General features: G+C 41.3%; 1 protein-coding gene across 1 annotated transcript in view; it reads left to right on the top strand.

Moving 5' to 3' along the window:
- Window positions 1-15,531: 15,531 nt before the first annotated feature.
- The window catches only part of LOC110500599 (phospholipid-transporting ATPase ABCA1), a 279,746-nt gene continuing 272,635 nt past the window's right edge, over window positions 15,532-22,642 (top strand). Inside the window, exon 1 of the mRNA XM_090214665.1 lies at window positions 15,532-15,724. Within this exon, the coding sequence (XP_090070791.1) occupies window positions 15,659-15,724 (66 nt within the window). The 5' untranslated portion in view covers window positions 15,532-15,658. The remainder of the gene's footprint in view (window positions 15,725-22,642) is intronic.

The raw sequence follows: 22,642 nt of genomic DNA, 5'->3' as shown, positions 1-22,642 counted from the left end.
GCCTCTTGGCTGCATCTCTGATCAGTCTTCTCCTTGTATGAGCTGAAAGTTTAGAGGGACGGCCAGGTCTTGGTAGATTTGCAGTGGTCTGATACTCCTTCCATTTCAATATTATCGCTTGCACAGTGCTCCTTGGGATGTTTAAAGCTTGGGAAATCTTTTTCTATCCAAATCCGGCTTTAAACTTCTTCACAACAGTATCTCGGACCTGCCTGGTGTGTTCCTTGTTCTTCATGATGCTCTCTGCGCTTTTAACAGACCTCTGAGACTATCACAGAGCAGGTGCATTCATACGGAGACTTGATTACACACAGGTGGATTGTATTTATCATCATTAGTCATTTAGGTCAACATTGGATCATTCAGAGATCCTCACTGACATTCTGGAGAGAGTTTGCTGCACTGAAAGTAAAGGGGCTGAATAATTTTGCACGCCCAATTTTTAAGTTTTGGATTTGTTAAAAAAGTTTGAAATATATAATAAATGTTGTTCCACTTCATGATTGTGTCCCACTTGTTGGTGATTCTTCACAAAAAAATACAGTTTTATATCTTTATGTTTGAAGCCTGAAATGTGGCAAAAGGTCGCAAAGTTCAAGGGGGCCGAATACTTTCGCAAGGCACTGTATATGCAAAGTGTCTCCCTCACCTTGATTTTTAACTCAGCCAATTGAAGCTAGAATTAAAGCTTTGTCTATGAATTTGAGAGTGGTTACATTTCTCAAGCCCCATCCCTAAGGTTTTTTACACTAGTCAACATGTGCCCCCGGATTGAGCTTAAGGGAGTAAGGTACACTTGCACACTATCTCGTCACCTGGGTCTATTACCTCAGTGCTGTGGCCATGGTAGTCCCTGTAGAGGTCATTTGCATACTTTATAGCTCTGGGTAAAAGGGGATGGAGACAGGGAAGGAGGAAGGAAAGTAGAAAAGGGATAGAGAGAGATAGTGTGCTCAGAGGAAAGAGGGTGATGATAAGAGTCACAGGAACTTGTTTGGAGTTTGCACTGGGTCATTGTCATCTGGGGACTCCTAAATATGTGCAGAGAATAATTATATTCTAAAGATCTAGGAGGTAAGTTGCTCATAAATATATTTTGTTGGTAACACTTGACGGTACAGAAATTAATAGGTAGCCTATTTACATAGAAAGTACATGATAAGTGTGTAGTTACACAGTAATAACCTATAACATACTTGTGTGTCTTTGGGATTTATCAAAAACTACTACCTCTAAGCATCATTGGTAGCCGTTACCAATTGTGTGTTTTTAACTACATGTTACATAGCAAGGCCTCATGTGATGCCCTGGGCTGTTATTGTTGCTAGCTAGTTTCCTCCTGGGGCTATTTGCATTTTAGCAGTCGCTCTTATCCAGAGAGACTTACAGGAGCAATTAGTGTTAAGTGCACAGACAGATTTGTGTACCTAATTAGCTTGGGGATTTGAACCAGCAACCTTTCAGGCTACTGGCCCAATGCTCTTAAACTCTAGGCTACCTGTAGCCCATGGCTGGTCAGTACTGCTGGTTTATGAAATTCAGTGCACAAGGTTGAGAGCACAGGAGGTTGGTGGCACCTTAATTGGGAAGGACAGTCTCGTGGTAATGGCTGGAGCGGAATGAGTGGAATGGTATCAAATACATCAATGTGTTTGATGTATTCAATATCATTCCACTCTTTCCGCTCCAGCCATTAAGCCCGTCCTCCTCAATTAAGTTTTCCATGGTTTCCATGTGTTTGATGCGATTCCATTTGCTCCATTCCAGACATTATTATGAGCCGCCATCCCCTCAGAAGCCTACACTGGTTCCGAGTTAGTTTACACTGTGTAGTTATTATATTACCACGAGTGGTACAATTATTTCATAAGTTCTGTCTAATGACTTGGTTTACAATGTAAATGAAATTTTTTTGATACATGCTTCCGTAATTTTGTGTATAATGAATTATAACTGGAAATCGTTTTGAATTAATCAGATAAAGCACAAGATATACAGTACAACATACTGTATGAACAAGATACAATATTTACATTAAAATACACAGCATGACCAATATATAAAATATATAGCACAAGATATGACCAAGATAAAATATATACTGTACAACATACTTATGAACAAGATATAAGATTAACATTAAAATACACAGTATGACCAATATATAAAATATATAGCACAAGATATGACCAAGATAAAAGTACAAGATACTGTATGAACAAGATATACAGTACAAGATATTATATGAACAAGAGACAAGATATACAGTACAAGAGATGAACAAGACAGTAGAGGGCTTCACTGGCCCAAAAAGTTGGATGCTACCATGATTACGGATAGTTTTGAATGAATTGTGAATAAGGATGTGTGAGAAAGTTACAGACACACAAATGTCACTCCCCCAAGACATGATAACCTCTCGTCATTACAATAACAGGGGAGGTTAGTATTTTTTGGGGGGTATGATATTTGTGCGTATGCAAATTTCTCACTCATCATCACGATTCATTCAGAACTATCCGTAACCATGATAGCATCCACATTAATGTATTAGAGTTTAGAAACATTCTATTCTCATTTACAATAAATGTGATTCCAAAATGACACAATACATTATTTACCATTAATTTCTATTGGGCACAAACCAATCTGAAACACAACCAAAATAAACAGCAAACGCATCCAAGTTTGTAGGTTCACTGCATGCTAGGAATATGGGACCAAATATTTTTTTGTGACTACATTAATACACCTATAAGTGAATTTGTCCCAATACTTTTGGTCCCCTAAAATGGGGGGGGGGGGGGGGGGGAGTGCTGTAATTTGTAGACGGTTCACCCGATATGAATGAAAATACCTTCCAATGAAAGATGACAGTCTGGAATTGTATCATTTCACATCCAATGTGCTGGATTACAGGGCAAAAACAACAACAAAAGTGTCACCTTCATAAATACTTTTGGAGTTCCCTGTCTTTGCTTTTGGACAAGCTGGTTGTCTCCATAATGCTTACCTTCAGCAATAGCTGTAACAAGTGAAAAACAAACATTGATTGACATGTATTAGCTTAATGTCTTTACTAATGTGTGTTAAACATCAGTGGAGGCTGCTGAGGGGAGGACGGCTCATAATAATGGCTGGAACAGAGTACAAGATTTATTTGATACCATTCCACCAACTCCAATTCCACTCCATTACCACGAGCCTATCCTCCCCAATTAAGGTGCCTCCAACCTCCTGTGCTAAACATGCAGTAAGCTGGTGCTAATATGGCTAATTAGCAACTAACAATTGAGTAATAGGCACCAAATTATCATGAACTTACTGTTGTTTATGGATGCTAATATCATGCTGCTTTAAACATCTGAATAGCTTTAGTTCATGCATCGTTGCGTTCTGTACAGTGACCCATTTTCAACATTTCACAAACAGTTTTGTTGTCAAGTTTTCAAACTTAAAAGGGGCAATCTGGAACAAAGCCATCACTGACACACTACATGTTATAGACAGCGCGGGATGGCTATGGATGCAAGGGCTGACCATCCATGACATTATGTACATAATGTTCGTTTCATTCATATTTGAAGCTGTACAGTCTTTGTTTAAAATTACATTGTGTACAAAAAATGAAGTATTCTTCCAGAATCAATGTCTATATATAATTAAATTAAAAGACTGCCCCTTTAACACATAGACAACACAATAGCTTTGATGCAGAAGATTCAACATTTCAGAACATTTTGAGTTAAAGCCAATGTACAGCATCAGTAGAGGAAGTATACAATTGGTTGCAGTGACATCATTATGACACATTTTATGACTTCAAGGTCATACTATTTGAATAAAGAAGTTGTGCTAACGTTAACTAATTCCAGACCAAAAAGTGACATGCCAAATTTGGACCTGCTGGGTCAGGGAAGGAAGGATGTAGTGTACAGTTGTGGCCAAATGTTTTGAGAATGACACAAAAATTAATTTTCCAAAAGTCTGCAGCTTCAGTTTGTATGATGGCAATTTGCATATACTCCAGAATGTTATGACGAGTGATCAGATGAATTGCAATTAATTGCAAAGTCCCTCTTTGCCATGCAAATGAACTGAATCCCCCAAAAACATTTCCACTGCATTTCAGCCCTGCCACAAAAGGACCAGCTAACATCATGTCAGTGATTCTCTCGTTAACACAGCTGTGAGTGTTGACGAGGACAAGGCTGGAGATCACTCTGTCATGCTGATTGAGTTCGAATAACATACTGGAAGCTTCAAAAGGTTGATAGTGCTTGGAATCATTGTTCTTCCTCTGTCAACCACGGCAAACTGCAAGGAAACACGTTCCGTCATCATTGCTCTGCACAAAGAGGGCTTCACAGGCAAGGATATTGCTGCCAGTAAGATTGCACCTAAATCAACCATTTATCAGATCATCAAGAACTTCAAGGAGAGCGGTTCAATTGTTGTGAAGAAGGCTTCAGGGCGCCCAAGAAAGTCCAGCAAGCACCAGGACCGTCTCCTAAAGTTGATTCAGCTGTGGGATCAGGGCACCACCAGTACAGAGCTTGCTCAGGAATGGCAGCAGGCAGGTGTGAGTGCATCTGCATGCACAGTGAAGCCAAGACTTTTGGAGGATGGCCTGGTGTCAAGAAGGGCAGCAAAGATGCCATTTCTCTCCAGGAAAAACATCAGGGACAGACTGATATTCTGCAAAAGGTACAGGGATTGGACTGCTGAGGACTGGGGTAAAGTAATTTTCTCTGATGAATCCCCTTTCCGATTGTTTGGGGCATCCGGAAAAAAGTTTGTCTGGAGAAGACAAGGTGAGCTCTATCATCAGTCCTGTGTCATGCCAACAGTAAAGTATCCTGAGACCATTCATGTGTGGGGTTGCTTCTCAGCCAAGGGAGTGGGCTCACTCACAATTTTGCCTAAGAACACCACCATGAATAAAGAATGGTATCAACACATCCTCCGAGAACAACTTCTCCCAACCATCCAGGAACAGTTTGGTGACGAACAATGCCTTTTCCAGCATGATGGAGCACCTTGCCATAAGGCAAAAGTGATAACTAAGTGGCTCGGGGAACAAAACATCGACATTTTGGGTCCATGGCCAGGAAACTCCCCAGACCTTAATCCCATTGTGAACTTGTGGTCAATCTTCAAGAGGCGGGTAGACAAACAAAACCCCACAAATTCTGACAAACTCCAAGCATTTATTACGCAAGAATGGGCCGCCATCAGTCAGGATGTGGCCCAGAAGTTATTTGACAGCATGCCAGGGCGGATTGCAGAGGTCTTGAAAAAGAAGGGTCAACACTGCAAATATTGAGTCTTTGCATCAACTTCATGTAATTGTCAATAAAAGCCTTTGACACTTATGAAATGCTTGTAATTATACTTCAGTATTCCATAGTAACATCTGACAAAAATATCTGAAGACACTGAAGCAGCAAACTTTGTGGAAAATAATATAGCTGGAGTTTACACAAAGTGGGTTGAGCATCCCTTAATGGGATAATTCACTCAAATTACAAAATGGTATATTGGTTTCCTTAACCTGAAATAAATCTATGTACAAAGTTAGACATCAAGCCATATCTAGTTTTGTTAACCTGGTCACTGTCTCCAAATGGAAGGAAACCATTATGTGTCATTTGGGTGAACGATCCATTTAATGTTTTGTGAGTGCCGACTGAACTTTTTCAGGTGAAGGTCAAGGCAATCGTTTTAACCACATACATTTTCTCCTATACAATTTAGCTGTATACTTACTGTAAAACACTACAATTTACAGGGTCAAGCCTCTTGAGATGTGAGCAAAAATACCTTTGTGCCAAATTGCATGTAATTGTTTCTACATAAAGATATCAGAAGGGGCTGAACCTCTCAAGACTACCATTTGAGGCCCCATCTTGAGCATGCATTTTATAAATAGTAAATTACCTTCTGCATTTTTTATAACATAGGTTTCTGGTAATGGCAGGGCTTTTTTTTACCCAATGATGTCTGTGTAGAGCGTAATGAAATATTCAAGTAAAGCAGAGGCAATTACATGACCTAGTGTATACCGTTTCTGAAGGCTTCGCAGAAGAAACTGACTGGTCATAGGGCAGTTCAGAAAAATGCCTGATGGACTGGTCCATCTTTAGCCAAGTAGGCCTATCTAAATTGTCCTAAAGGCCTCAAGGAAAATAAAAAATGTCCCGGTGCGTTAAAAATGCCTGAGCCAGGCCTTCCCGAGTGGCGCAGTGGTCTAAATAAAACACTGCATCGCTGAGCTAGCTGTGCCACTAGAGATCTATATATATATACCTCTGGCCCTTCTTTGGACACTGTGTTAACTAACCTCCAGACGAGCTTCAATGCCATACAACTGAAATGACATCATTTGAGTCAATTGGAGTTGTACCTGTGGATGTATTTCAAGGCCTACCTTCAATCTCAGAGCCTCTTTCCTTGACATCATAGGAAAATCAAAAGAAATCAGCCAAGACCTCAGAAAATGAATTGTAAACCTCCACAAGTCTGGTTTATCCTTGGGAGCAATTTCCAAACACCTGAAGGTACCATATTCATCTGTACAAACAACAGTATGGAAGTATAAACACCATGGGACCATGCAGCCGTTATACCGCTCAGGAAGGAGACACGTTCTGTCTCCTAGAGATGAATGTACTTTGGTGCGAGTAGTGCAAATCAATCCCAGAATAACAGCAAATGACCTTGTGAAGATGCTGGAGGAAACAGGTACAAAAGTATCTATATCCACAGTAAAACAAGTCCTATATCGGCATAACCTGAAAGGTCGCTCAGCAAGAAAGAAACCACTGCTCCAAAACCGCCATAAAAAAAGCCAGACTATGGTTTGCAACTGCACATGGGTAAAAAGTTCGTACTTTTTGGAGAAATGTCCTCTGGTCTGATGAAACAAAATAGAACTGTTTGGCCATAATGACCATCATTATGTTTGGAGGAAATAGGGGGAGTCTTGTAAGCCGAAGAGCACCATCCCAATCGTGAAGCACGGGGCCGGCAGCATCATGTTGTGGAGGTGTGTTGCCCCAGGAGGGACTGGTACACTTCACAAAATAGACAGCAACATGAGGAAGGAAAATGTGTATATATATGTGTATATATATGTGGATATATTGAAGCAACATCTCAAGACATCAGTCTGGAAGTTAAAGCTTGGTTGCAAATGGGTCTTCCAAATGGACAATGACCCCAAGCATACTTTAAAAGTTGTGGCAAAATGGCTTAAGGACAACAAAGTCAAGGTATTGGAGTGGCCATCACAAAGCCCTGACCTCAATCCTATAGAACATTTGTGGGCAGAACTGAAAAAGCATGTGCGAGCAACAAGGCCTTCAAACCTGACTCAGTTACATCAGCTCTGTCAGCAGGAATGGGCCACAATTCACCCAACTTATTGTGGGAAGCTTGTGGAAGGCTACCCGAAACGTTTGACCCAAGTTAAGCAATTTAAAGGCAATGCTACCAAATGCTAATTGAGTGTATGTAAACCTCTGACCCACTGGGAATGTGATGAAAGAAATCAAAGCTGAAATAAATCATTCTCTATACTATTATTCTGACATTTCACATTCTTAAAATAAAGTGGTGATACTAACTGACCTAAGAGAGGGAATTTTAAATGGGATTAAATGTCAGGAATTGTGAAAAACTGAGTTTAAATGTATTTGGTGTGTGTGTAAGGTGTGTGTGTATAAGGTGTATGTAATCTTCTGACTTCAACTGTACATTGGCCATATAGCACACACCCTCATGCCTTACTTATCCAAAGTACATGCATAGTACTTTGTGAGGGGCACACAATATGCAGCATTTGGTATACAGTAGCTACAGCCTTTCAATAATAAACAGATGTTGAACAGTATTTAAGTTGCTGTAATTAAGAATGTTTTCAGTCAACTCACCTGGTAATGCAAGGGTTAAATGAACCACAAAACAACTTACACTCACACTGAGGAACCCCAGTGTTCTCACTGAAAAAAACAGAGCGGTGCTTGGTTATTCATGTTGTAAATAAAGTCTGGAAATGTCTCAACATGTTCCTGAATAAACCTTACCAGCTGTTCAAAAATAGCTTGGTAGAAATAAGGGTGACAATACCTTGAAGGGACAATTCCATGGCCACATTTTTATTAAAGCACAGATGTTCTGGGGAATTTGTTTTGGATGTTTAAGAACTATTCTTGAAGGAAGTAGTATCAGGAAAAGAGCAGAAGGCCCTTGGCCCTCCTACATTGCACAGTTGGTGGTATAATCTGCTCTGACTTTGGAAAGCTTTAGTTACCAAACGGTCATTGACAATGCAGGTTAGGTTCCCTTTTAGGTTTTGATTATGTAGTCGAATGTCAAAAAACTGTTATTTTAATCCCAATTCCACAAACACAAGGAGGAGGCAGACAGTCAGGCTCTACAGTCCTTTAAGATCTTTATTTTCTTAGTATTAAAAAGTGGTTTACAGGATAGAAGTAACACAGAACAAAAACACAAGGTCGTTCGGCTTTTCATCCCGAGCAGGGTCGATCCTTTCGGCTCTTTCCGGTCAGACACGGCAGTAGTGATGCGTGTTTCAATCAGTGTAGATGAAGTGGAGAAGACAAGTCAAAAAGAAATGTCTGAAGCTTTGACACATGGATTGTGTAGGTGTGCCATTCAGTGGGTGAATGGGTAAGACAAAAGATTTAAGTGCGTTTGAACAGGGAATTAGTAGTAGGTTCCGGGTGCACCAGTTTGTGCCAAGAACGGCAACCCTGCCGGGTTTTTCAAGCTCAACAGTTTCCTGTGTGTATAAAGAATGGTCCACCACCCAAAGTACATCCAGCCAACTTGACACAACTGTGGGAAGTATTGGAGTCAACATTGGCCAGCATCCCTGTGGAACACGCGCGACACCTTGTAGAGTCCGTTCCTCGACTAATTGAGACTGTTCTGATGGCAAATGGGGGGTGCAACTCAATATTTAGGAAGATGTTCCTCATGTTTTGTACTCCCAGTGCATTTTATTCATTATAAATGAGGCAAAGTGTACAAATGTATTCAGCAGGAGGTCCTGTTTCTATCACAATAATGATCATTGATAACGCAGTACTGTATTTGCCACCGACGGGAAATGAAGGTGAAGTTGGCTGAAAATACCTTTGACCGTGGTTAATTCATCTGCGCTATAACGAAGACCCCATCTATGTCATCTCAAATACAACGATATTCAGAGAGGAAAGTGTTGGTCAAGAATACTGACGTGTCAACCAGAGAATGATTTCTTGGTAAAAGCGGACTGTTTATTTGCGTGACCCAGCAATTCACCTTTCCCCTCAGGTACTAATTAAAACGAGCTGTGCCATCAGCCATCCCTATTGAACCGGCCTCAGAGACTTTTAAGATTCCCACATGTAAAGAGAGCGTGTGAGCTATAGAGAGAGAGATGGAGGGCGAAGAGGGAGCGGAGAGAGAGTCATAACAAAAATAGGGGGGGGGGGGCAGAAAGAACATTAGCTCTTTGGGAGAGGGCTTTTGTAAACGGATGTTAAAAACATTCTCTGCCTTACTCCGTTTGGATGACAAAATATCTGTTCACACGTTCTGTCATTGCAGTGGTTGGAATGATGCATTCTGATGTAGCAAGTCCCCAAAAACCAGGCTTGTACTTTTATCTCATACTACATGCTTTAATTTACTTTCTTTCTTTCTTTTTTCCTTCTCTCCTCTTTTTTCGCTCCGTTTCTTTTTCTATTTCCTCTGCCTCGACTGTGCTCTGTTCTCGGATCCTCTTTGGTACTAATGACACCATTGAGACGGCTTGAGTGTAAAAAGTGGCACAGCAACATATTTAAATTATTCAGTAGTGTTTCCTCTGTCACTGAGACAGAAAACAATTATGGAAAACCAGGGAGACTGTACTGTATGGCTATGAACTCACAAGGGCTTGTGTTGTGTTTGTCTAACTCTGACTTAGATGCAAATCTCCATCATCAATTCCCATTTCCTGTTGACTGAATATTTCCCTATTAAGCAGGCCTCTATGTAGCTTGATCCTGCGACATTCACGCTTCTCAAGGTATAGACGATGTGCTGGGAGAGTGTTATTTACCCTTCATGGTTGACGTGACTTCCAACACAGAAGGCTATTACGAGCTGTCCTTCCCTATGTGCAATGCTTGTTTCTAAAGAAGGGGGTTGAAAGCTTTGCAAGCGAATGTGGTACATACTCAATTATACAAGCACTTGAGGGAGACAAGTGTTCATGCATATACAAGGGGGGCTGCTATATAAAGGAAACATGCTGTTTTATCCTGGTGACATTTGTCTGCTCCTTAATGTCAACTCACCTCAAAGACATGGGAAGTATGGGAAGACTTTTTGGAGCCATCTGCTTACAGGGTCATACAGAGAGTGAATACATGTATATCTGCAATATCCAACTTTTTGTTTTGTTTCATGTGTGTTGACATTTTTCTTTGGGTATGAAACAATATGCGTTATGGTAATATTTCAAAAGATTTATTCACTTCAATGAGAAAATTCCATTGATGCCCCACCTATTCCTATATTTCAATAATTCCTCATATCAGATGTTTGTATATAGTATGATAATAGTTGTATATACACTGTTGTACCTGGACCCAAAATGTTTCTACCTGGAACCTAAAATTGTTATTCAGCTGTCCCCATAGGAGAACCCGTTAAGTTAAAGAACCCTTTTTGGTTCCAGGTAGAAACCTTTTGGGTCCAGGCACAACCCTTTTGGGTGTCATGTAAAACCCTTTCCACAGAGGGTTCTACATGGAATTTACATGGAATTTAGTCCAGTTGGAGTCTCAGGAGTTTCCAGGTTTGGTTTTGTCTATGTTTTGTCTGTTAGCCTTTACAGCAGCTTAACGCCTAATAGAAATGGAACTTTAATTATTCAAGGTTTTCCGGAAACAGCGTCTGGGGACCTAATTCTCTTTTGCACCATTAGAGTATCTTTCTGGCCACCTGGATGTACAGCTTTCATGACAGTAAATAAAACATCTACGGAGTGATGGTAAATAATGGAATAATACAGGGTGGAAATGGAAGGGAAGGAAATGGAGCGTTAAAAGGGGCACATTTGTATGTGGCTTCGACTCGGGCTAAAACTTGCATCCTCTATTTTTTTTGCTACCAAAGTCCTACTGTTGTTTATGCAGGAAATGAAGCTTCAAAGTAGCCTTAGAATAGCACACTATATACCATGTCTTCAGAAAGTATTTATACCCCTTGACTTATTACACATTTTGTAGTGTTAGAGCCTGAATTATATATTTTGTCTCACCCTTCTACACAAAATACCCATAATGACAAAGTGAAAACATGTATTTATTATACATTTTTGCAAATATCTAATTTACATAAGTATTCACACCCCTGAGTCAATACTTTGTAGAAGCACCTTTTCTGGGTATGTTTCGAAGAGCTTCCAACACATGGATTGTGCAAGATTGCCCATTATTCTTTTCAAAATTCTTCAAGCTCTGTCAAATTGGTTGTTGATCAATTCTAGATAAACATTTTCAGATCTTGCCATACATTTTAAGGAACATTCACTGTCTTCTTGGTAAGCAACTTGTCACGCCCTGGTCTTAGTATTTTGTGTTTTCTTTATTATTTTGGTCAGGCCGGGGTGTGACATGGGTTAATTATGTGGTGTGTTTTGTCTTGTTTTTTTGTGTGTAGGTATTGGGATTGTGGTATAGTGGGATTGTGGTATAGTGGGGTTATCTAGAAAAGTCTATGGTTGCCTGAAGTGGTTCTCAATCAGAGGCAGGTGTTTATCGTTGTCTCTGATTGGGAACCATATTTAGGCAGCCATATTCTTTTGAGTGTTTTGTGGGTGATTGTTCCTGTCTCTGTGTTAGTTTGCACCAGTAGAGGCTGTTTAGGTTTTCACGGTACATTTATTGGTTTGTATTTGTTCGTGTTTATCTTTTATTAAACATGTATCAGAATAACCACGCTGCATTTTGGTCCTCCTCTCCTTTGTCGAAAGACAACCGTAACACAACTCCAGTGTAGATTTGGCCTTGTGTTGTAGGTTATTGTCTCGCTGAAAGGTGAATTAATCACCCAGTGTCTGGTGGAAAGCAGACTGAACCAGGTTTCCCTCTAGGATTTTTCTTGTGCTTATCTCCATCCCATAAATGTTTTTATCCTGAAAAACTCCCCAGTCCTTAACGTTTACAAGCATACCCATTATATGATGCAGCAACCACTATGCTTGAAAGATATGGAAAGTAGTATTCAGTAATGTGTTGTATAGGATTAGCCCCAAACATAACACTTTGTATTCAGGACAAAAAGTTAATTGCTTTGCCACATGTTTTGCAGTATTAATTTAGTGCTTTGTAGCAAACAGGATGCATGTTTTGGAATATTTTTTTATTCTGTACAGGCTTCCTTCTTTTCACTCTGTCAATTAGGTTAGTATTGGGGAGTAACGAAAATGTTGTTGATCCATCCTCAGTTTTCTCCTATCACAGCCATTAAACTCTAACTGTTTTAAAGTCACCGTTGACCTCATGGTGAAATCCCTGAGCGGATACCTCCGGCAACTGTTAGGAAGAATGCCTGTATCTATGTAGTGACTGTGTATATTCATACACCATCCAAAGTCTAATTAATAACTTCACCATGCTCATAGGGATATTACCCATCTACCAATAGGTGCGCTTCTTTGGCATTGGAAAACCTCCCTGGTCTTTGTGCATAAATCTGTGTTTGAAATTCACTGCTCGAATGAGGGACCTTACAGATAATTATATGTGTGGGGTACAGAGATGAGGTAGTCATTCAACAACCATGCAACTTATTATATGAATTGTTAAGCAAATGTTTACTCCTGAACGTATTTAGGCTTGCCATAACAAAGGGGTTTAATACTTATTGATTCAAGACATTTCATCTTTTCCTTTTTAATGAATTTTTGAACATTTTGAAAAATACTTCCACTTTGACATGATGGGGTATATTATGTAGGCCAGTGACAAATAATCTCAATGTAATCCATTTTAAATTCATTCAGGCTGTAACACAACAACATTTGAAAAAAAGTCAAGGGGTGTGAATACTTTCTGAAGTACAAGTAGCTTTTCTAGCTTAACGTTCACCTATAAGGTCCATGACATTGTCCATTTGGGTGATACAATTAACAAATACTGCATATGGTAAATGGTGTAGTGATAGCTCTGGTCCAGGGCTTTAGTGTGCGTTCCTTCACGCGCTCACCCACGTCCTGGACCATAGCTAGTGTAGATGTAGTACTACCAAACAAAGAGAAACTGAGTTGAAACCGAAACCGAAGTGTGTTGATTACAGTAGGCACTTGTTATTATAATGGTAAATCAGCAGGTTAAATGTATTATTTGGTTTAGAAAAGCTTTGGTGATGTCTAATGTAACGTAATAGAATGCAGGTAAAGGTTACAGTATGTCAGTGATGGATTCATAATCTAATAAGGCCCTGCCTGTTGTGCAATTATTGAGTTTTTAATAAAGGTCACGGTGAGAGTGTAAAATGCCATCGTATATCAATCTGTGTTTATTATCTGATTAATCAGTGTGCCAAAGCCACTAAAATCTTTCGTAAATCCTTTTATTATTATCTGAAATATAAATAAAATCTACATTGACTTGTTAGTCATAAATGAGTTGTAAATACACAGTACAACTAGTTTTTGAATTGACATTTCATTCAATTAATTCCATTCCAAGGAGTAAGACCGATTAAGGTCCACAATGGGTGTATGCATATTTTGTTTTTCATCACAAGTGACCTTTTCCTTTGCACAAATCTGGTATTGAATTCAACTGTGATTTATGTTGCTTAGCTACTGTATGCAGACATAGAACATTGAAATACTCAGAACCAGAACCAGAACCAGTTATTGCAGAATATTGAATACAGCGAGGAGTAAAAATAAATCATGTGCAATGTCCCTGTCAAAACCTTGTTGAGTAAAGTCAAGTAAATACATGTATAGAGTATAGGTTTTCTAGCACACAGCTTTGACCTACTACTGTCACTATGTTGGTATTGTACAAACTATGTGTAGGCAGGTTGCTTGGAAGTCAAACCTTCTCAAACAGCCTAATGTATACTCTTCAGAGGTACTGTATAATGGACTTAACAGTGTCCTGCTATTAAAATGATGTATACTGGTATATATACAGTATATATCACTTGGCTGTATGTATTTTTAGATATAGGCCTATTTTAAAAGTGTATTATTGTTGCGTCACCAACATTATTGCAACAAGAAATACAAGTACAAACATAGCTTTAATCTACACTGAACAAAAATATAAACGCAACATGTAAAGTGTTGGTCACATGTTTCATCAGCTGAAATAAAAGAGCCCAGGAATTTTCCATCTGCACAATGTGCACAAAATAGTTTACATCCCTGTTAGTGACCATTTTTCCTTTGCCAAGATAATCCATTCACATGACATGTGTGGCATGTCAAGAAACTGATTAAACAGCATGATCATTACACGGGTGCACATTGTGCTGAGGACCAGAAAAGGCCACTCTAAAATGTGCAGTTTTGTCACACAACACAATGCCACAGATGTCTCAAGTTTTGAGGGAGCGTGCAATTGGCATGCTGACTGCAGGAGTGTCCACCAGAGCTATTACCAGAGAATTGAATGTTCATTCCTCAACCATTAGCCGCCTCCAACATCATTTTAGAGAATTTGGCAGTATGTACAACTGGCCTCACAACAGCAGACCATGTGCATGGTGTCGTGTGGGCGAGCGGTTTGCTGATGTCAACGTTGTGAACAGAGTGCCCCATGGTGGCAGTGGGGGCAGGCATAAGCTACAGACAGTGAACACTATTGCATTTTATCGATGGCAATTTGAATGCACAGAGATAACGTAATGAGAACCTGAGGACCATTGTTGTGCCATTCTTCAGCTGCCATCACCAGCTTGATAATGTATGGCCTCATGTCGCAAGGAAAATGTCCCAGTTCTTCCATGGCCTGCATACTCACCAGACAAGTCATCTATTGAGCATGTTTGGGATGCTCTGGATCAACTTGTACGACAGCGTGTTCCAGTTCCCGCCAATATCCAGAAATTTTGCACTGCCATTGAAGAGGAGTGGGACAACAGTACACAGGCCACAATCAACCGCCTAATCAACTGTAGGCGAAGGAGATGTGTTGCACTGTATGAGGCAAATTGTGGTTACACCAGATGCTGACTGGTTTTCTGATCCATGCCATTAGCTTTTTTAAAAAGTTGTCTATGACCAACAGATGCTTATCTGTATTCCCAGTCATGTGAAATCTATAGATTAGGGCTTAATGAATTCCTTTCAATTAACTGATTTCCTTACGTGAACTGTAACGCAGTAAATTCTTTGAAATTGTTGCGTTTATATGTTTTTTCAGTATATGATAATGCATCACTGGGTTGTCCCGAACCAGGTACTTTGCTATGAGACCAAGGCCTTGGGAAGTGGGTGATTAGTGGCATTCCCTCCGGCATGATGCACTTGTTCTCTGTATTAAAACCAAAACCCTGCTTTTATTCCCTTTAGGGTCTATTAAGTGGGGGGTTGCCATAACAACGCGTTGGCAGGATATTGCCTAGATACGGCATAATGGGTCTCCTGACACAACTTGGTCTGCTCCTGTGGAAGAACTTCACTCTCCGGAAGAGACAAAAGGTAACTAACTACACACCCTCAAAATAAATCAACCTACATCTGCTAAAATCATGGACACAGGGCCGTAACTAGGGTTAGAGTTTTAGTGAGGTCTGGAAAAAGATTTTACTGCATTTCTATCAAATTAAAAAACTTTAAAATTCTATTTGAAGAACAGCAAAGACAAGGAAAAATTACCTGAGCCATTATCACATTGGCTGCTATAGGTTCATTCATCTCACGCGAAGAGTCGGTCTTTGTTTGTTTGGTGGATGTCTGTAGACATGGCAGCCGCAAAACTTTTTTACTCCTGTTTTAAAATTGCATTTTATCCGGTATCTCGCAAACACACTCATCAACTTCTCTAGACTAGTTGCCTATAAGGCCGGCTGCAAGCGTGATTTGTTTCACGTCACCCTCAGTCTGTGCCACGAGAGGGCGGAGTTAGCCGTTTGAGAGAGTGGCGAATTTGACGCTAAAAAGTTATGGGAGGAAAATCCAGGGGATGCAGGCAAACATAACGAACAAACCACTGTTCATGATTTCACTAGTTGCAAAGATGCAGGCGCAATTAGAACTCGGTCAGATCAATAATATCAGCTTTCTGAGCTTTGATCAACTCTGGAAGCAATATTTATATTATATATAGATATATACAGTGGGGAGAACAAGTATTTGATACACTGCCGATTTTGCAGGTTTTCCTACTTACAAAGCATGTAGAGGTCTGTAATTTTTATCATAGGTACACTTCAACTGTGAGAGACGGAATCTAAAACAAAAATCCAGAAAATCACATTGTATGATTTTTAAGTAATTAATTAGCATTTTATTGCATGACATAAGTATTTGATACATCAGAAAAGCAGAACTTAATATTTGGTACAGAAACCTTTGTTTGCAATTACAGAGATCATACGTTTCCTGTAGTTCTTGACCAGGTTTGCACACACTGCAGCAGGGATTTTGGCCCACTCCTCCATACAGACCTTCTCCAGATCCTTCAGGTTCCGGGGCTGTCGCTGGGCAATACGGACTTTCAGCTCCCTCCAAAGATTTTCTATTGGGTTCAGGTCTGGAGACTGGCTAGGCCACTCCAGGACCTTGAGATGCTTCTTACGGAGCCACTCCTTAGTTGCCCTGGCTGTGTGTTTAGAGTTTAGACCAAAAAGCTCTATTTTTGTCTCATCAGACCACATGACCTTCTCCCAATCCTGCTCTGGATCATCCAGATGGTCATTGGCAAACTTCAGACGGGCCTGGACATGCGCTGGCTTGAGCAGGGGGACCTTGCGTGCGCTGCAGGATTTTAATCCATGACGGCGTAGTGTGTTACAAATGGTTTTCTTTGAGACTGTGGTCCCAGCTCTCTTTGGGTCATTGACCAGGTCCTGCCGTGTAGTTCTGGGCTGATCCCTCACCTTCCTCATGATCATTGATGCCCCACGAGGTGAGATTTGCATGGAGCCCCAGACCGAGGGTGATTGACCGTCATCTTGAACTTCTTCCATGTTCTAATAATTGGGCCAACAGTTGCTGCCTTCTCACCAAGCTGCTTGCCTATTGTCCTGTAGCCCATCCCAGCCTTGTGCAGGTCTACAATTTTATCCCTGATGTCCTTACACCCTCTCTGGTCTTGGCCGTTGTGGAGAGGTTGGAGTCTGTTTGATTGAGTGTGTGGACAGCTGTCTTTTATACAGGTAAGGAGTTCAAACAGGTGCAGTTAATACAGGTAATGAGTGGAGAACAGGAGGGATCTGTGAGAGCCGGAATTCTTACTGGTTGGTAGGTGATCAAATACTTATGTCATGCAATAAAATGCAAATTAATTACTTAAAAATCATGCAATGTGATTTTCTGGATTTTTGTTTTAGATTCCGTCTCTCACAGTTGAAGTATACGTATGATAAAAATGACAGACCTCTACATGCTTTGTAAGTAGGAAAACCTGCAAAATCGGCAGTGTATCAAATACTTGTTCTCCCCACTGTATATACAGTACCAGTCAAAAGTTTGGACAGACCTAATTATGCAAGGGTTTTTCTTAATTTGTACTATTTTCTATGAAATAACACATATAGTTACTACATATCATGTAGTAAACAAAAAAGTGTTAAACAAATCAAAATATATTTTATATTTGAGATTCTTCAAAGTAGCCAACCTTTGCCTTGGTGACAGCTTTGCACACTCAGCTTTGGACATTCTCTCAACCAGCTTCACATGGAATTCTTTTAGAACTGTCTTGAAGGAATTCCCACATATGTAAAAATTAAGAAAAACCCTTGAATGAGTAGGTGTGTCCAAACCTTTGACTGGTACTGTATATATATTACAAAAACGAATTAGAAAACACTACCGCGGTGTACTCATATGTAGTTGGCCATAAGTGAGTAAGAACCTCTAAGGTATTGTGTTAGGGCAAAAATAGAGGGATTTGTCTTAAAAACTAGTACATATCTATGTGAGCTGCTGCCCGAATTCTCTCGCTGGATAAAGGTTTTTACCCTGACACACACAAGCTGGAAGTGTCACATTCAATTTGCAGAGATTCATCCCTTCTAAATGTTATGTCACTTGCCCCCTGTGTTTAATCTGTAACAAAGTCAGCCTGATGGGAATGGATGGGGCTTTGGGAATGAGTGGTCAAAAGTTTGTTTAAAAGCTAGACTATACCTTTACCCACCAAAACATCCACCTACAGTATTACGTTAAATTCGATAACATAGGGGTATGTGAATATGACACACATACAATTGTCTCTGTCCTTGCAACTGCTTTAATAGTGGAGCATAAAGACTGTTTTTTGAAAAATAAAGAAATCCCCCTTGAACCTTCTTCAATGAGATTCAAAAATGGGCTCTTCATGCTCTTTCGTGATTTTATGGTCAGAGAGTCCAAGGACATTTACAACGCCCACTCGTTATTCTGGTCTCTGTCAATTCTTGCTGACTCCTCATCCTAGCCAAGGTTGGAGTGTGACATCCCAAGTTTGTTACCAGCTGAATTTCACTACACAGCTTTGACTGTAATGTCAACTTTTAGTAATTTAGCAGACACTCTTATCCAGATGTCAACTTTTAGTAATTTAGCAGACACTCTTGCTCCAAGGGAGCAAATAAGGTTAAGTGCCTTGCTCAAGTATCAGCAGATTTCTCACCTTACCGGCCCAATGCTCTTAACCGCTAGGCTACCTGACACCCTTGTTGACAACTATGTAACATTGAAGATCCATCCTCATCTTCTCATCTAATACAAAACTACATACAGATGTAGGATTATAATTGGATCACCCTGTTGCAGGAGAACTTTCAAGAAATGTCGAACTTGTAGTGTATTTGAGGTTTAAAAAAGCTTTGGGATTTTGTCATTTCCACTTTTACATTTCAGACTTGATTTCCCATTATGAAAAATGTATCCCCCCTTAAAAATGTCTATTGATTGTAATCCACACAATAATTCACATTTCCTGTTGCTGCAGGATTATTTTCCTACTGTAGAAAACTGTCTCAAATTAATTTCATCACCCTGTTGCAGGAGAAATGTCCTGTGATGCAGGAAATGTAAAACTTGTTGTGTATTTGAGGTTTAAAAAGGCTTCTGAAGTGTGTAATGAATGTCAGGACTCTGTGTCGAGCTCAGGTTAAAGGTTCAACTCCCATTATCCCTGGCAAATTCCCCCAACCCTAGTCGTTAGCTCCTCACCTCACTCTCATTACACACACAACCCTCTCTTTCACACAAGCCTAATGTAGCAGCTAATGATGTATAGGCCATATAATAGTCTGTGATATCACCAACCAGCCATAAGTGAACAGACTATACTGACTAAAGAGAGAGACCCATTATGGCCAATGCTATCCGGGATCCCTGGGATGTCCCTAACCCCATTGAAGATGACATTTAAAATGGTTAAGGTAAGGGGTTATGGTTAGGGTAAGGGTAGGGGTTAAGACAGGATTGGATTGGTGTTTAGGGTAGGGACATCCCAAGAATCCCAGATTGCACCAATCAGAGCCATGTACTTAGGGAGTTGGGATAATGCATTATGATGGATTTACATGACCCGTCAACTTTCTATGGCAGCCATGTTAGCTTCCCATTAACATTACATGGGGAATATTTAAACAACACTTCATAACTGAACATCTCAAATTTGAACAATATTAACAGTTCTAAAAGTTGGCCTAACTCTCAAAATATCTAGGAACATACAGAGAAGAAACTGTCAGATGCATCACAATACCCCCGGAATTAGCCGCATTGGGAGCCATATTTAAAATGGTATACATTAAATACATGGAGCGGGTGGAAAAAAGTCCCGGAAGTGACCCAGTGGTCTCCTTTGTTTGTGCGGTTGTGATGGTGGGAGAGTGTCCACTTCACAGGAGGTTGGTGGCACCTTAATTGGGGAGGCATGAAAGACATGGGCCACTGGAGAGCAGACTGGCCAGTCCTTACAGTGAAGTGTTTGATGGACTCCACTACAGCGAGGAGCTCTCACCGGGTGACACGGTAGCGGTGCTTGTGCTTTTTGAATGTCTTGCTGAAGTACGCCACTACTGTCTCCCCTTCTGGCCCTGGGCCAGCACCCCACCCATGCCCACATTGCTCGCATCTGTGTCCAGGATACAGGTCACAGTGGGGTCAGGGGGGATGAGCACAGGGGCCTCGTCAGTGCATGCTTGAGGGTTTTCAAGGCCTCCTGGCACTCTGCTGACCGTGAGAAGGACTGGTCCTTCCGTAGCAGGCGGCTTAGGGGAGCGACAACGCTGAAGAAGCCCCATACAATCCTCCAGTAGTACGAGGCCAGGCCCAGGCTGCTCTTCAGCTGCTGCTGGTTGGTGGGGATGGGCCAGTCTTCGACAGCCCACAATTTGTCCTCCATAATGCTGATTCCCTCCTCCCCCACTTGGTGTACTTCCCAGGATTGAGCTTCAGGCCTGCAGCAGCCAACCTCTCCAACACAAGCCGTAGAGCCCCCAGGGCAGACTGGAAAGAGCTGCCATGGGCCAGGATGTCGTCGAGGAAGAACAGCACCTTATCCATCAACCGCTCAAAAGTAGATGCTGGAGCATTGCACAGACCGAAGCACAGGACGTTGAACCACCAGTTCCCAGTCTTGGATCTGGGTAGAGGGGAACCTGGCAGTAGCCACTGCGGAGGTCAAGTGAGGAGAACCAGGAGCACCTCCTAACCATAATGAATCCTTCCTGGTTACCGCATTTAGCCGAATGTTGTCCGCACAGAACCTCAGCTTGTCCCCCTTCTTAGGAACCATGACTACTGCTGCCTCCTTCTGGCATGCCAGCAGGATTTGGTGGAGACGCATCTTGATGGTGTCGATCTCGTGCTGCACCAGATGAGTATGACCCACTTCCTCTTCACTCAGAGCAAAGCTGTCTCTGAACTCCAACAGCAACTGCCACAGCTGTTCCTGCTGCTCAGGGTCAAGACCATCACAGTTCCTCCCCCATATCTCTCTCACTTTGGACAGTGTCCTCTCCTCTCCCTTCTGGGGTTGCTGGGGTAGCTCCAGGCTCACAGAGGGAAGTGTCATGGAGGTAGCTGGAGAATGTAACACACAGCTGTCACACACAGATGTTGGGGCCGCCATGGGTCTCTGCTGCCTTGACAGCCTGAGTAAGGGGGTCGTTGGGCTGCTTGAATGTGACATTAGGGTAGGCCATGGTGACTGCAGGCCTTCGCTGGAAGCTCAGTGTGCCCCCGTCTAGGACTAGCTGGCAGACTGTGCTCCTAAGAAAGTCCAATCCCAGGATACAAGAGTCCTGCACTGCCAACCATACAGGAAGACACATACCATAGTCCTGCCCCCTACTGTAAAAGTAATCATCCCCTTCCCTTTCATGGATGCCAGCTCACCTGTGACTGTGCAAATCTAAACAGTAAGGATTAGTAAGGATAGTAAGGATTCTGACCAGAGTGACGGAACTGACACACCTCAGTCTCCTGACATACCTCAGGCTCCTGAGCGACCTCAGTCTCCTGGCAGTCCTCAGTCTCCTACGTCAGACCTACCTCAATCTACCTCCAGATTTTAGATTACAGAGACGTCTCACTCCAGACAGACCTCAGTCTACTTCCAACCCATATCTACCCCTGTCTACCTCAAGACATCACATCCAGGACAGAAGCCAGACTCTGGACCTACTGAGTACTTCCAGACATCAGACTCAGGACAGACGTCAGACTTCGCACCCATCTCCATCTACCTCCATACATTAGATTCTGGTCAGTCCTCTTCTCAAGACTTACTACAGTCATCTGATGATGATGTGATGTTTTCCAGTTATGACACCAATATGTAATTTGACGATCTCTGTGACACATTAATATACTCACCATTACATGATGATTGTATAACGATTGAAGCAGCAGTGGTGACAATACTGGAAAAAGGTCCACCTCAGTCAGATCCAACCTTCAATGTACCAGGCGCATTCTGTCAAAACCAAGCTGATATTGAAGTAACTGAGGGAACACCGCCAGTGACGGAAGGTCCATCCTAGTCATTTGACTCTCAGGATCCAACCCGCAACGAAACAATTATGTTTTTTGAAAACCCAACAAATATAGTTGAAAAGCAAACCATTGTAATTCACAGAGTTAATTGCGTGACTGATATGATTCAAGCCTTCTCAGACAAGAACATACTACATGCCAACATAGAATTCAAACGCCTGGTTGAAAATGGTGAGGATGAAGCAGTGATTGGAAATGGAGTGTTCAAGGACTGTCTCACTGATTTCTGGGAAATTTTTTATGCAACAAAAACTTGTGGAACAATGTACAAGATACCCACTCTCCATCACACCTACCAGAAAGAGAGTGGGAGGCTGTCTCACGGATTGGGGCCACTGGATAGCAGCGCATTGGGTATTTGACAATCCAGCTGGCACCTCCTTTTCTGACAGAGGC

This window comes from Oncorhynchus mykiss, chromosome 21, assembly GCF_057628025.1.
Source record: "Oncorhynchus mykiss isolate SJ-2025 chromosome 21, ASM5762802v1, whole genome shotgun sequence".
Lineage (NCBI taxonomy): Eukaryota > Metazoa > Chordata > Actinopteri > Salmoniformes > Salmonidae > Oncorhynchus > Oncorhynchus mykiss.
Note: the sequence above shows the minus strand (reverse complement) of the source record. Positions and strands in the feature narration are given on the sequence as shown.